We start from the raw sequence: 16041 nt of genomic DNA, 5'->3' as shown, positions 1-16041 counted from the left end.
ACTGAAGAGACAATACTTGGGCTGGAGTGCTGGAGGTTAATAGCCAGTATAACAGGGTTGAACTAGTTAAAATATCTGACAGAGGAACCCCTAAAAGTGTCGGGAATTGCTCTTAATAAATAATGTGAAAAACGACATATTAAATAATTAAATAATCTACCATGATTAAATAACGACTATCCTGCTTTCTCCTCTCACCTCCTGATTATAATTTGTTGATTTTACGAGGCACAAGAGAAAATCTGTGGGGTGTTTGTTTTTTTTTCAAAACAAAATTACAGGCAACTATACCGAGGAGTGTGTGAGTTAAAAACAAACAGCGGAGTGTGTTTGTAATATTGATTCCACAGTGTGTTGCTTAATGTTAGTGTAAATTAGCAATCACAAGCTTTTAAACCACTGCTGACACACACACACACACACACACACACACACACACACACACACACACACACACACACACACACACACACACACACAAATAAATAAGGAAATTGAGAAAACAATGGCTTCAGACATAAAGATAAAGAAAAAAAAACTGGAGGTGGAGAAAATGAAAAAAGGCTATTTCTTATAGACACACAGACGGTGGAAATGGTAAATCTATAATTGAGTTTGAAAACTCTGTGTGTGCATGTGTGTCTGCTTTCATCAAGAGATTATTGACGACCGAGCTTCCTCTTCCTACTTACTGACTTCCTTTCGAAGAGAACCAATCAGAAGAGGTAAATTAAGAAGCCACTTAGCGTAACTGCTCTACTAAGCTGCACACACACAAACACACACACACACACACAAACACACACACACACACACACACACACACACACACACACACACACACACACACAAATAGGTACAAACAGACTGTGATGTAAAGGCATTATTACAAAAAGGGCACAGGTAGCGTTTCAACAAAAATCAGATGGGATATGCAGGTTGTCAACATGTTGTGTCATTTTCATCCCTCCTTCCTTTGTCAATCGATCCAAACTTCAGACATTGGTCTAGCAGGACACCTTGCCACTAACATGCAAAAGATAAGTCCATTTCAATTTAATGTGTTCAAATCATGCTGATTTCACAGAATAGAGTAAATATTTTTCAGTCTCTGTCTCTCTCTTCCTCACTCTGAGAGGTTGTGAAACACGTTCATTCCCAGGCAGAGGTATGTAATGGCGCTGGTACGGAACATAACACAACATTATTACTCATCCAATTTATCAGCCGCTAAAATACCTCTAAGAGCAAGGGAAGTATAGCAGGTCTATTTCTGACCTCCCTTTTCATTCTGTTTTTACTTCGTCTAACATGACGGATTGTTTTCTCCCTCTTTCTCTGTCCATTTGTCTCCATTATGTCCTCTCATGTTTTGTCATTATCACAGAAATGGGCCCCATGTAAACCAGGTAAAGTTAAAGATTCACAGACGGAACTAATAATGACCACGTTCACATAAACACAAAGGTCTTATTAGGATTCTGATTCCACGTAGCGAGCACCGAGACGCTGTCCTTGGTGCTGAAACTTCAGAAGTTGCAACACTTCTGTGCTTTGCTGCGTCGTGCTTTATGCAAGGATGCAGCACGGACTCTTTAGCTATGAGCACACATTGATAACAACCCCTACGATTTTGACATATGGTACAAAGTGTTTATTTAGTGTAGCTTTGATATTTGCTTAATCTTTTTTGTTAAGAGACTTTACATTTTATGTATATACCAGCGTCACACTCCTGTTGGAAATATACACATTTCTATACTTTAATACTACTACTACTACCATTATTATTATTATTTTTACTATCAGTATAATGCACAACAGATCTCAAGACTTGCCAACTCTAGATACCCCAACGGTAAAAACTGAACTCGGAACATAAACCTAATTTTCTTACACATGATCAGTGTGGACAATGTGGACATGTATTCATCTGCTGCCTGGTGACCAAACCATTTTAAAATACTCTTTTTTTTATAGATTTGAATCTCTGTCTCTACCACTTTACAGTATAAGCCTATATTAAGCTATGCACATAGCAACTGGGCCAATGGGAATTAGTTTGTGTCATCTCCCATCTAGTGACATGTTGACATATTTCTGTGGGCTCTTTAAGACCGACCGTGTGATATCCTCAGTCAATGGGAATCCAGTCGGAAGCTACAATTCACAGACTGTGCAAGACAGTTAGGGCAGGACAAAGCAATTGCATTAAGAAACCAACAGTGGATTTGTCAGAGCTGTGTGTTGTGTGAAGCAAAGGGTGTTGATTTAGCTGCCTCTTAAATATGAATGCCGTGTATTGTTTTTAGCCTCGGCTTAAACATTATTCAAGTTTACGGCCTTTCTCCCTCCTCGAAAGTCTTCCGAATAAAATTTGAGAGCACTGGCTAGGTTAAATAAAAAGGAAGGTTTTTCACCAACCGACCATGGTTGAAAGGCATAAATTCGGTTCAATGGCTGGTTGCCACTGTGGGTTGCCTTTCAAAGCATCGACTGCAAGTCCACTTTTCGGAGTGTGTGGATTCACATTTTCACTTCTCCAAAGGTTTGCACCTCTCCTGCCCCGCCCTACTGTTCCCTTTAACTAAGCTATACTGTCTGTATATAATCCACACTTTGCTGCAGCTCGGGGGTTGTGAATTATTGTGATACATGATTTGTCTGAGGGAGCAGTGACAATAACCACACAGCATAGGATATCTGGTACAATGCAATAGCGTTTGTCCTTTTATTCTTCTGGTTGAGGGCTAAAGACTGTAGTAGATTACAAAGACAATATTTTTGGTTCTTTTTTTGTAATTTTTGTTTGACTATTGACAGAAATATGGCACCGGTAACATTATTAGAAAAGCTGTCATTGAGTGGACTAATGCCGGCAGCTTTGTGATGGTATTGACTTCAAATGAGAGGTGTTATCAGTCGAACTCTGTTTCTATCTCTCTCTGGCTCTCTTTTTGTGTCCCCCCCCTCCCACACTCCCAAACTCTTTTTCCTCTCCTCACCTCCCCACTCCTCTCTAAAAGATGAAACCAATTTTTCAGCCCCCGCAGGAGACAAATTACTCCTAATAATCCCTTTATCCTGAAGAGGGCCTCTTTCTTTCCCACTCAGCCAAGAGACCAGAACTTTAATGGATACGCGGAATTAGGAGGAAAACGTCGAAGCGGGCTTGGTAATGACAGGCAGAGTTCTGCTTTTCATTATTGCCCTGTAAAGAGAGAGCTCACTGCATTACCACATCGGTATTGTTGATAAGCTGACTTTTGACTTGGGAGATGGTAGAAGATTTCTGAGTTGGAGTTGAATCACCCAGGCAGATCAGACAGAGAAATAATGTTTAAAGCTGAGTGCTCCTGATGCAATAATGTGCATCAGTAGTTTGTTGGTTGTTTAACTATGTAACAGCTGTAAAGATCCGACATTTTGCCACATGGTTGTACATTCTGTGATGTTATACTTTTATTCCATTCCTCAGATGTGGAATTGTTCAGGAAGGAGGATGCAGCACATTGTGAAAGCTTTCACACCCGGCTCACTTTGAAGATTCTAGCTTATAATTTGATTCCTTATCCTTCCATCCTCCGAAAACCCCAAAACGCTGCTGCTTTCATCTCAATAACCATCACAGAGACCCCTCTCTGTGACAGACACCTCAAACAACCAACTAGCAATCAACATCTGGTCAGCTGTTTTGGTAAACAAATTGGGTGACCCCAATGGCTTGTGATAGCAGCCATTTTCATGCTTTTACCCAAAGGAGAGGGCCAGTGAAGAGATGGAGGGAGAGCGAATTAAACTGGGTGAGTAGGTGTATGTATACACAGATCAAAGATATGTGCATTTGGTTGTGTGTGTCCTGTGTTAAAGTTAACTTACATTCATATACCTAAGTAACAAACTTATTTTAACCAAAACCATTATCTTTCGTTCCAATTCATATCGTGTTAAAAACTGTGACCATTTAATACAATAATGCACTAGCAGGTACAGTTTGGCCGTTCTGAAGCATTAGAATGACAGTGAGAACAACTGAAACAGCTATTTAATGGGCTGATAACACTCAAATGGTTAAATGCAATTGCTTGTATACCAGACGGTAGTGGACGCTGATTTGATCAGTATGAAAATAGTGAATAATGCCAGAGCCTTCAGAGTTACCGGATCTCAACCCAACTTAATAAGGCTTATCATACGAGATTTTGGACGCGTAAGAAAGTGCTCTCCACCTCCGTCATCAAAAAACAGCGTTAACTTTGGAAAGAATGGTGTTCACCCCTCCAGTAGAGTACAGAGACTTCTAATCTAAGAGGCATTGAAGCTGTTATGGGGGCCCGTGGTTACTCAGTCGTGCATAGCCAGACCTATCAGGGTTGTTGCAAACTAGCATACAAAAACTATGATCCTTGCATCGGATGGCTGTTTTTCAGTTCGTCCATGTATATTGTATCTATCCATATTAAATAAACCATAAATAAATAAAGTCTACTAAATAAAGATCTACACAGCGCCGTGTCAGCTCCACATATTATCATTCTGGTACAGCGTAAAAAACACTCTGGCTTGTTTGTATTTCTTTAAACCAATCACAGTCGTCTTGGGCAGTGCTAAGCACAGGACGCAGCGATGGTGCCAAATTATAGTCTACACTCGGTGAGTCAGACTAGTGGTTACCAAACACTAAGCCCCTTCATGTTTATTTCTTTCCTTAACTTTGTCACCTATTCCTATTTAAATCCACAAAGGGACCAAATTGATTCTCTTGAACAGAAGCAACCAAGAAATTGTGTGTTCTACATAATATAATCATGTAAAAGGAGAAATAATGAAAGGGTATTTCAAGGCCCTCTTTGTCAAGTTAGTGGTAATTAATGACATAAACAGACACATTTTAAATTGATGCCTGCAAAGCTCAAGGCTCAAATGTAAATACCTTGAACAACCAACTTAAATCCATGATTTCTAATAAAAAATATAAATGCTTCTGTTTTAAAATAGCAGGGGATGAAGCATAGCATTACTCACTCCAGAGCACTATTCACTCTGCTCCCTTTAAAAAAAAAAAAAAAAAAGCTAGCAAAATCCCAACAGCACTGCTATTTGAAATGATGGTTTCAAGCTTGCTTTTGCCGTGTGAGAAAGAGACAGAGGTTGCAAAAGCCCTGAACAAAATTGGGTTTTCTCACTAGGGCTTTGCTGTTTGAAGGAGGGCTATCAGGCCAGATTAGCTCTACCTCAGTGGTAATGGAACTGGGAGTATTTTGAAAAGCATCCTCCTCCTCCTCACTTTTTAGAGGTTCTTGGTCGCTGTAGCCAGAGCAGTGATGTCTGTTATGGGATGTGTCTGTTTTGATCTGTGAATGTAAGAGGTAATGGTGGTGATGAGGAGAAATGTTACAGATGAAAGCCGACCTTTTTTAAATGCAGCCTTTGCCGTCACCTGACCCTGTCTGATAAACAGGAGAACAAGTCCAAAGTCATCATTTTTATGAAACGGTTTGCTCTCTTTTCCAGACAGGAAGCGTCGAATTTAACTCAGTTTGGACTTTTTGATGCCAAATATACACAAAGCAAAATATACATTGCCTAATGCATAGACATTTGGCATTTCATAAAAGTTTATTTGAACTTTATAATTGGATTCAACATTATTTCAGTTTTGAAACTATACGACACTGCTTGTCACAAAGATTTGCCAGCAAGGAGAAATAATGGGAAGTGTAAAGATTGGAAAGGAAGGGAATGAGAAAGAATAAAAAAGTGTATTGATGATTTTTTTTTGTCTAGTCGTTCACTTTCTCAGAGTTGCATTGTTGAATTTTAATTTAATTACATCACATTATTTCTTTCTATCTTCCAAATATGCAAATAATAACTTTTTTGTCAATTGTTTGTGTCAATGCTTATAGTTACACCAAAGTCTAGACTCAAAATAGGATACAATGCCTGTGAAGACCTAAAGAGGCCAACTGCTCACCAGGATTGACACCTGCCAGCATGACGCATTACACGGGGGAAGCATTAGTGCATGAAAGTAGGTGTGTAAGACTGTACCTGCTTGGTTGTGTGTCCATATTTGCGAGGCTGCTTGTCATTTTGAAACCTGTGAGGGTGAAACCTGCTGTGTGTGTGTGACCGGGAGGCTTGTAGCAACAGGAGGGGGTAAGCAAGCTAACCTTTCGAGCTTTGATCAACCCGAAGGAAGAGGATGAGTTAGAGGTGTCAGCAGGAAGGTTAGGAGGAGGGAAATAGAGGGGAAAATCTATTCCAGCATAAGAAATGTGTGCTGCTGGCTATATCAACGTGTGTGCTCACAGATATCAGTAATGCAATTCAATTCGATATCTATCTGTATCTGTGCTCATCTATCGGGTCATCTCTTACCTCAGCTAGTGGTACGATTCCCTGTATGTCAGCGTTGCTGATGTAGAGGTGCGAGACTTTCTCTGTTTGCCTGGAAGATGTCTGCATGCCAGTTAGGTACTCCACGTTCCAGTGTAGAGTCTGGGTTGGCACCAGGTTGATCACATTATCCACCTCAAATTCCAGCTGCATCACCTCATATGACGGACTTTCCAACCTGCAGACAGGGAGAGAAAGGGAAAGGAAAAATACATCAGGTTTTACGTCATTAAATCTTTTATATTTCCTCTATTTCCTGCAAAGACCTCCTCTGAAGAGCTCAGATAACTCCTCTGACTGGCCAGACAATGTGAAGAGTGCCCTGGATAAACATTTCAAAAGAAACACTGATTGCCGGTCACATTTTATGATGATAAATAATGCTTGTAAAGTGCATTGTTAAAACACAGCAGCATTGGCCATGGTGACCAAAGACTATCCCTCACAGGTCTCATTTAGGTCAACGCAACGTTTATGTCCACTTACTCATAACAGAACAATACTCTGTCACAGATAATGATGACTTTAAGTTATTAAGGATTTCTTTTTTGTCAGCATCAAAATATATTGTAACCCAAGTCCAGAGTATTTCAGTAATCAGTGAAACGATAAAACCCCTTAACAATATTTGGAGCTGAGGAAAAATAAATCTGTTGTTTACATCCCCGCCAAGCATCTACTGCTACTTGTGAAGATGTAATTATGATGATAATAAAGGTGATGACGGCGCGGATCTTGGTGATGGCGGTGATTATGATGTGCTTCTGGCTTGAGGACTGCTAAGAAGAGTAAAATGCTGTCCACATGTGCACATGTGTGTGTGTGTGTGTGTGTGTGTGTTTCTGTAAGTGTGTGTGGGAGAGATATGAGGAGTCAAATAATGGCATCCAAAAATAATGAGACATTTTACAACTTCGGAGACGTTCTGCTTTATGCTTCCTCTGAAAAGGAAAAGCCAGTAAAAAGTGCGTTAATTTGCCTCTCTTCATGTTGGTGAGTGTGTGTGTGATCATATTGTTCTGTTGACAATGCTGAAGTTCTGTGTTGTTACCACGGACTAGTAGCATTGCTAAAGATGTTTCTGCTGCAGGTTCATAGCTACTTTATGTTAGCTTAGCTTAGCATAAAGACTGAAAACAAGGGACATAGCTATCCTGGCTCTTTCTAAAACAGTAAGAAATCTCGCTCCTATGCACCCCCAAAGCCACTGAGTGATTCCAAGAGACATTATCAATCTTAAAATCATTACAAGGATCTATCATTTATTATCAAAATAATCTGTTAATAACATCTCCAGATAATCACTTCCAGTTTCAATTTAAACTTTCTACCTGGCACCTTTAAAAAAAAAGAGAAGGAAATCCTGTCATTAATTCCAACTCTCTATTCTGATTCCTACATACAGAGATTTGTCATTTTGTCATTTTGACAACTTGGATTCGTGCTGCACATCATGCCCTCACGGCTTTGTAGACTCATTACCCGCTTTCCCTCTCTGCCTGGCAGACTGCTTCTATCTGCTGCTAGTGTGAATAACACACCGTTGTATCATTTGTCCCCCACAGAAGCTCTTTGCGTCTTCTTCTTCTAGACCTCAGCCAATGATGTCATAGTTATTTGGAAGTCAGGGTTCTGGCCAGATTCAGAATGAATCAATGAATGAATGACCCAAAGACACAAAAATCAAAGAAAATGTCTACACGCTAAATACAATGTTCAGTTGGTTGTGCTTTTATCTGGAGCACACAGAGCAAAAGAAACACAGCGGTTTTAAATAAAACACTATCTGAAATGTGACAGTACGTTTGCCGCGGTCAAGATAGTAGTGAAATATACCCACTGACAGCAGCACAAATGGTCTCCTGGGTGGGATTTTAGAGATAAACGTTTAACGCGCACCACAGTCGACTGTTTCACAGTGTCAAGAGAGAAGCTTAATTTAGACACTGCTAAGCAACTGAAAACATCGCTGACTGAACGTCCGACTCTATTGTTTATTATTTCCCTGTCACTGTCATTCTGTAACACACACACATGTCCAGCGGCTAGTGGAACATGAATAAGAAAAAAAGAAGCAAATTGATTTTTTGAGTCAAGGTTTAATAGCTGTCTTACAGGCATCTCGGACACACAGACACACACACACACACACACACGCACAGATATATAATGGTTAAAGGTCATGACAAAGCCAATTGCTGAGGGTCTGTGATATCTGGCCCGTGTGTGTGTGTGTGTGTGTGTCTAGGCAGATGGGGTGAGCGATGTCTTACACAGATAGATTAAGGAGGGAAAACTGATGGGTGTCAGCTCCCCTTGACCTCATCCCGATCCTTCCATCATGCTTGCTTTTCTTTCATCTATCCCTCCCCATATGTCTGCTTCTCTCTATCTGTTACCAAACCCAACCAGACATCATATTATAGTCGTCCCGTCTTTCAACAGAAACCACAATTTTACCCCAGCCTGCCTACATGGCTCCCCTTTTAAAAAAATCGTTTTTTATTTCATCATTTTATCATTATTGCATTACTGGCTTTAAAAGTGGGCAGTGGCAAGCTCCTGTTTTCAATGGCTTTATTGCGGATTGCGATAACAACCACAGGTAGTAAGTTGATCACGGTGAATTTCCATGATCGGGATGATTGAGAATATCCTCATGAGTGACTAGAAAAATCTGTCTTGCTCGCTATCAGGGTTGATAAGTGAAAAATAGAGCATGGTTTAAAAAAATACAGGTATTATCATGTAGCAAAAACTGACTCACAAAATGTCGCTTTTTAAAAATCAATGTATCTATCCTGTGTCTGTGCAGGGGATCTTACCTAATGTAAGGTTAAGTTGATTATTATTGGTATAATGTTGTGAATCACAAGTGTTTTGGCCAGGATAATGGTGACATGAGATTTTCATGTCGTCCAATTACTAATGCATTTTGAAGTATCACGTTAGAAAAGCTCTATGGAAATGTCAGAAAACTCAGTAAAACTTCCTCAATTGCTCGAAAACGTTTTAATGCTACTTTGAGATGTTGTTTTGGTGCGTCATACGGAAACATCTTTGCTGAATAAGTTCTGACAGAGTGAAGATTTAAATCACATGATAGTGCACAGAAACATGGCCGGTAGAAGCATCAACAGGTATGTGTGGACCAATGAGACCAAAGTAGAAGTAAAGAACTAAAACTCTCCATTTTTTTCTCATAGATGGCGTCTTGTTTTGTTTCCGGTTCACAACCTCTACTTCTTCTACTGTGTTTACTGGCAGATTACAGCTTTGCATGAAGCGTGGTTCTACACCGCCAACTTCATATAAACACTAAATCTTGTACCCAAAAGGGACAACATTAAGATTACGCTTCTGGAACCCATATAATGGCAGTTTCTGAATCACGGTTAACTCCTGCTTTTCTCTCAATAGAAATGTACCATCTATAGAGATTGCACTGATAAAACTGGCAATGGAGTTGCTTTTTATGTGAGTCAGAAATGTGTACACTCAATAACACAAATTGAAACTGAGACGTTGCAATTGGTTGTAAATTTGACATGTCAACATGCAATTACTGTCACATAAGCCCCCAAATGTCAGTGCAAGTGTTTATTTATCGCTGCCCACTGATGTCATAAAATCCGTAAAAACGAAGGAGCTTGTTATATTGGGTGAAATCAATCTGGACTGGAATGTCAGCTCAGAATCACTGAAAGCTACCGCAATAAAGCTCGGTCTCTATCAATTAATCAAGGAGCCGGCTATAATCTGTAACACTCGCAGTTCAGTCCTTGACCTTATATTTACAAAACGGCCCTCTAAATATGCACCGTCTTAAGTAATTCACACCACAATATCAGCTCACTCACTTATTCACGCTGTTAGGAGAAGTGTTGAAACCCTGAGAAGCCCGACACTCCACTTTATCTCAAAGCTACTTCAGTTTAATGCAAAAATGAGTAATTGATTGGAGCAATGAACTGTCATTTGAAAGACAGAAAGAGTTTAAATAATACAAGAAAACGATATCACTGGCTACAAGAGAATCACGGTTGACTAAACTTATGATAATCCTGCAACTATTAAAAAACATATTCTTTCTCTCAATAAAAATAACTCCTCGAAAGACGTGGGGGAGTAACAGACGTTTCATAGAGCTCAGCAAAAAATACTACTACTGAACTACACAAGGCTGTGGCTGTGTATTTCCAAAAAGAATCATTTAAACTGGCCAAACCTAAAACATTATGGCACTGAAAAAGACACAGAAGACACAGAAGACCCCCCCCCCCCCCCCCCCCCCCCCGCCCACCTGTCTCTTCTTCTACATCCACCGAGGTTCTTTCTCCGAGATCACACAGAATGAACTGTCTGATATTTGGAACTCTTTGAAACATTCTCCCGCTTGTGATATGTATCAATTAAAAATGCATTTTCTTCAGACTCATGCTGACAGCACTGTCTGATCAACCTCAGTGTAAGGCTGTATATCTTTACCTCCGGCTGGAAAACTTCTCAAATCACCCTCATTTTTAAATCTGAGGATCCAACTTTTGTTTCAAACTCAAAAGGCCAATATCCATTTTCAAAGTTATATTTCAAAGTAATTGGAAGAAAAGTCGTAAGGGTGCTGGACAGATGTGTCCTGGTTAACTTATAGTATTTAAAGAAGATCTGGTGTATCCTTTCAAGTTGAACTAAGTCTTGACCAATGAGTGGTGTGCGTTCTATCCAAACAACCAGGCCTGCATTATTATTATCTAACATATATATGTACTTCACTCAATAAAGGTCATGTTGTTGGAGCCATTTCATTGATTTTCATAAAGCCTTTAATACAGCGAATCATGACGTCCTGCTGAGCAGACTCAGCTCATTTCAACTTTCCTCTTCTATGGTAATGATGCTCTCCTCATATCTATCTAACTACTACACACATTATCCAGCCATTACATTTTACTCTCAGATCCAGAACAATAACTCCCCTCCACCACTTAAAGCTCTACATCCAAGACACAACTCAAATCAGGAATACATCACTAGATCAATTTTGCATGCACTTATTCCATTACTGCCCTACAAAAGCAATTATGGTCAGAGATCTTTTTTTTTCATACGTACACTAAAATCTGGAATGAGATCCCATATCACATTAAAGCAATAACCTCTATTACACATTTCAAACAGGCATAGAAACACTATCTGATGGAAGAAAATACCTGCCACTACTGATTTTACATATTGCTCTCTCCTCTTAAGTCCTCTCCTTTGTTATGTCTGCACAGCTGTTTATGTCCGTCCATCTTGTTTTGGTTTGTGTCTGCTACGGTAATGTTATTCAGTCTGTTATGTGCTGCAGAAGAAGAACAGGAACCTGGCTCGACTCGATGGGTTTTTTGGGCGGCAGTAGTTAACATCATCATAGGTGCTCTGCTAAATGAGCTCAAGTCTTCAATCTGGTAATTATTTATTTCACTTCACATCATGGGGCGACTCAAGACAACTCAATGACTGTAAAGTTAAAGTGGCAGTCCTGATCCAATGTAGACACGCGGATCGCACTCTCCAAAAGCGAGACGGACGCCACCGAGGTGCACGAAGCCGCTGTAGTTCAGAGGGCAGCGGCTTTGTCCCAAGAGACAGGAGCGCAACCTCCCAAGCATCTTGATGAAAAGGATCAATGCGACAAAGCCGGCGTTTTCCACGCGTTTTTAGATGCAGCATGTGAACCACAGACACCCAGTTTGTAATACTGCAAATATATATATATATCATCAATGGGCAATAGATTGTGACTTAACTGACATGTATCGAAATTAAAATCTTCGAGATGTAAAAGATATTGTGCATTGACAATATAGCACCTTATCCAATAAATGTGGGTTCAATTACCTTAAATAACAAGCTTTGGCTGACGCGAGGCATACTGTATATGTTTGTTTGACATTGAGGAACTTTGTTATTATCAAACACCAACTTGGATATATCAGAACTTCCAGAAAGACAAAAATTGGCAATTACGGTTATTATACTGTGACATGAAAGCAGCATTTATTGATGGTAGTTGATTAGTTGAGGTTATAGGTCTAGGATATATTTCTTCTACAAGCATCACTCTCTGTCTTTGTCAGTCCAACTACCCTCTCAAGCCACCCTGTGCAATTACAGGCCTCCGTCACATAACGTGTCACGAGTGCCTTTCTGAAGGACACACTAAAGAGTACAGTATGTGATGCTGTAGAGTAGCAAAGAGTGAGAAAAGAGAAAAGAGAAAAGAGAAATCTTTGTCCACATCTTTTCAGATAAAATGAGAATTTTTCATTTTTTGGTGAGGTCCACCATACCCCATGTGTGTGTGTATCCATCAATACGACTTGTTGTTTCAAGGACACTAGAAAATGGCATTATTTCATATTTTCCAGGGAGAAACCTAAAATACAGCAGAGGTTTAGACACAGCGATACACAACGCTCTGTCACTCTCACTCTCTGTTCATGTCTCTCCCACACTCAGACACATGCACACAGGAAACGCACAAGCTACACAACTCTCTCTGTGTCTCGCACACGCACACACATGCTCACGCACACACGTACAAAGAACCACCCGGAAAACGTTGAGTGTGTTTGGGTGGAGTGTAATCGCTGGAGCTGAAAAAGCAATGTGTCTGCAGTGACAGGTTCATTCAGGTGTTAGCTCCGTCCCAACCACAAGGCTCCAAAACAATATTACACTGTCCTCTAGTGTATACCTGTTCGCCTACACACACACACATATACACACACACACACACACATATTACACACATGGCAACACACACACATTAGAACATTGTTCAGCAACACTCAAAACCAACCAAACAAAACTAGTGCAGAAGTTGACACTTTCTCACCGCCTCTGAGTGTTTTTTCCTTCAGGCAATGCTGACCTTGAGCTATTATCGCTGTTACTGCCAAAGTGATGCAGGTTTTTTCTGTCGGTCTGAGAGGGTGAACATGTGTCATCTGATCTGGTTTCATATAAGAAGTGAACGAAGTAACCGTGACGTCCTGCAATAAATATATCCCATGTGCTCACTTTCAATTGCAACACAGTAGGCATGAACCTGTGTTTTGGTGGGTTGTAGAAAGGCATTCTGGGTAGGCAAAAGTACATGGCAAAGAAGTGGTGGTTACACCACAGCATAAATTACAACAATGCTTCACAAAACAACTCTTTGAAAGTAAGAATCTGAAGGAGGACTTTATTACGGACTCTCCTGTGATGCTAGATAATTGAAATGGATTTGATACACAACGAGACAGACGGACAGGCATCTTTTTGATAGTGAATGTTTTGCTGTCGATAGCGGCTGGCCTGGCTTAGCCTATAAACCCAGATAAAAAGATACACTTCTGGCAGCAGAGTGTGTCTTGTGAGACTTGCAAACTGGACTCACTTCTTACGCTTGTGTGTAACTGGCTCGGCCCTTCTGGAGTCTCAGAGCTGATTAAGAGAGATGATTGACAATTTTTCTTCTCTGTTTATCTACTTAGCCATCAATTAAACGATTTAGTTTCCAGGCTGGTTCGCCAGAGATAGAAATCTTGTTTGCAGCCTCAATGAATTGGTTCTCTCCTCATTCTTAGTCACCTTTCTGTTCTCTTCACTTGCATGTCTGTTTTTCCATTTTTCCATCAATTCTTCTGGATTTTGTGGGCCATTCAACTCAGACTTAAATATCAACAAATCTCGAATGGATTGCCATGAATCTTTATACAGACATCCATCGCCACCAAAGGATGAACTGTACTGATTTGGTCATCTAGTGACACCAGCACCAGGTTTTAAGTGAAATTTCTCAACAACTATTGGATGGAATGGGATGGAATTTGGTGCAGACATTCCTGTTACCCACAGCATCAATTGTAGCAATGTCTGTGTTTCTCTGACTTTTAATTTAACACCATCATCAGGTCAAATGTTGAACTTCTCACTCTGTGTTTAGTGATAGTTACCAAATGATAGCAATGATAACATTCTATACTGGTATAATGGTTTAACATCAGCTTGTTAGCAGTGTCATTGTATTAACACGTTGACATTAGCATTAAGCTCAGAACTCCGCTTAGACTGAGTACAACCTCACAGTGACATCTTTAAAATGAGGCACTCACTCAGACGGTTGAACATTGAAACATTTAACATTTTGTTAGACGAGACGGGTTTCCCCCAGCTAGTGTATTGCAAGCCGAGCGGCCTGTAACGTTAGCGAGTAGAGAGAGGGAAAGAGAGAGAGAGAGAGAGAGCGAGCGAGCGAGCGAGCGTGTGAGTAACAGTAAAGGGGTTAGTCCGAAGTTAACAACAACCTTGGCCCAGCCTCACTGACCTTGGGTGGGCTGACCTTTAAGGTGAACCAGCTATTCTCATTTTAGTGACAAGCTGCTGAGTCAAGTGCAATACCTAGTGGTCAAATTTGGTACATCGGTCCAGTGAGTTGTTCGGCTCAATATCAAGCCTGTTTGAACATTTTTACACTGGCCTGTCTCAATTGCTGTGTCTTTGTCTTGTAGCAAGAGTGTGTGTGTGTGTGTGTGTGTGTGTGTGTGTGTGTGTGTGTGTGTATTCTTGTGCTGCCCCCTGGGTCAGTGCACCTTTTCTTTTGCTCATACAACAAATGACTGCCGCACACACACATGCATACCTTGAGACACTTCCAATGGCCTCACCGTAGAAGTGGATACGCAGTCAAGGTCAGTTCACCTGTCTGTCACAGCTTTAATAAGAGACACACAAAGCATTTGAAATGTTTCTTACACACACATCCTCACACCATTGCTTGAATGATGAAGTCAAGTCTCACAGTTATCTAGGCTCAGTGCCGTACCCAATATATGCCACACACACACACACACACACACACACACACACACACACACACACACACTAGATTACTACCAGAGTATCTGATCTGAAACTGATTAGATTTACTTTCTCGGGAGGGAGACAGATTTCACTCATGTGTTCCCTTTAGAGTTTGATTTTAAGTGTTGCAATATTCATCAGTGAGTATAAATTACTTTTGAAATAAATATGAGCACGGTGGTTGATTGTGATAGAGTTCCACTTTTCCCTAAAACTTATATTGTTTTCAGAGGAGTTCAGCTCAGTGTGGCTCCTCAGTAATTCACACCCGGTTGCTGACCCCTCGCTGGTTTTTCCTCCTGAGGAGAAGCAGGTAGTAGCTAAAGGAAAATCTCTCCCTTTGAGTCACCCTCAAAGTTGCAAAAAACACACACACACACACACACACACACACACACACACACACACACACACGCTCGCACAATGTAGCAAGTGCAGGGAGGACAGGTTGTCTTATCAAAGTGTACTGTAGGAAAGTGGTGGTCTCAGGGGAAATTCAAAGGACAATAGAGAACAAATACACACACACACACATACACACTAACAGACATGCACCGCTGGCAAGGCGAGAGGAAACATCCCCTGGGAGAATACAAGGCAGAAAAGAAAGGATGGAAGAGGGAGGAGGACAAGAAAAAAGGCAAAGGCAATTTTTTTCTCTTTTTGCTCAGAGAAAGTTGTCACTTAGAGCATTTCCCCTCAGCACCCGCACAGCCAGTGGCTGACAGCAGGTGTGTGTGTGTG

General features: G+C 40.6%; 1 protein-coding gene across 1 annotated transcript in view; it reads right to left on the bottom strand.

Annotated features, from left to right (window-relative positions):
- Positions 1–16041, bottom strand: part of LOC306697965 (transmembrane protein 132D) — a gene marked incomplete at both ends in the record, with an annotated part of 210237 nt that overhangs the window by 52496 nt on the left and 141700 nt on the right. Inside the window, one exon of the mRNA XM_079162079.1 lies at positions 6385–6580. Within this exon, the coding sequence (XP_079018205.1) occupies positions 6385–6580 (196 nt within the window). The remainder of the gene's footprint in view (positions 1–6384; positions 6581–16041) is intronic.

Source organism: Pholis gunnellus (genome assembly GCF_910591455.1).
Source record: "Pholis gunnellus genome assembly, chromosome: 6".
Lineage (NCBI taxonomy): Eukaryota > Metazoa > Chordata > Actinopteri > Perciformes > Pholidae > Pholis > Pholis gunnellus.
This window is presented reverse-complemented; position numbering and strand designations above follow the sequence as displayed.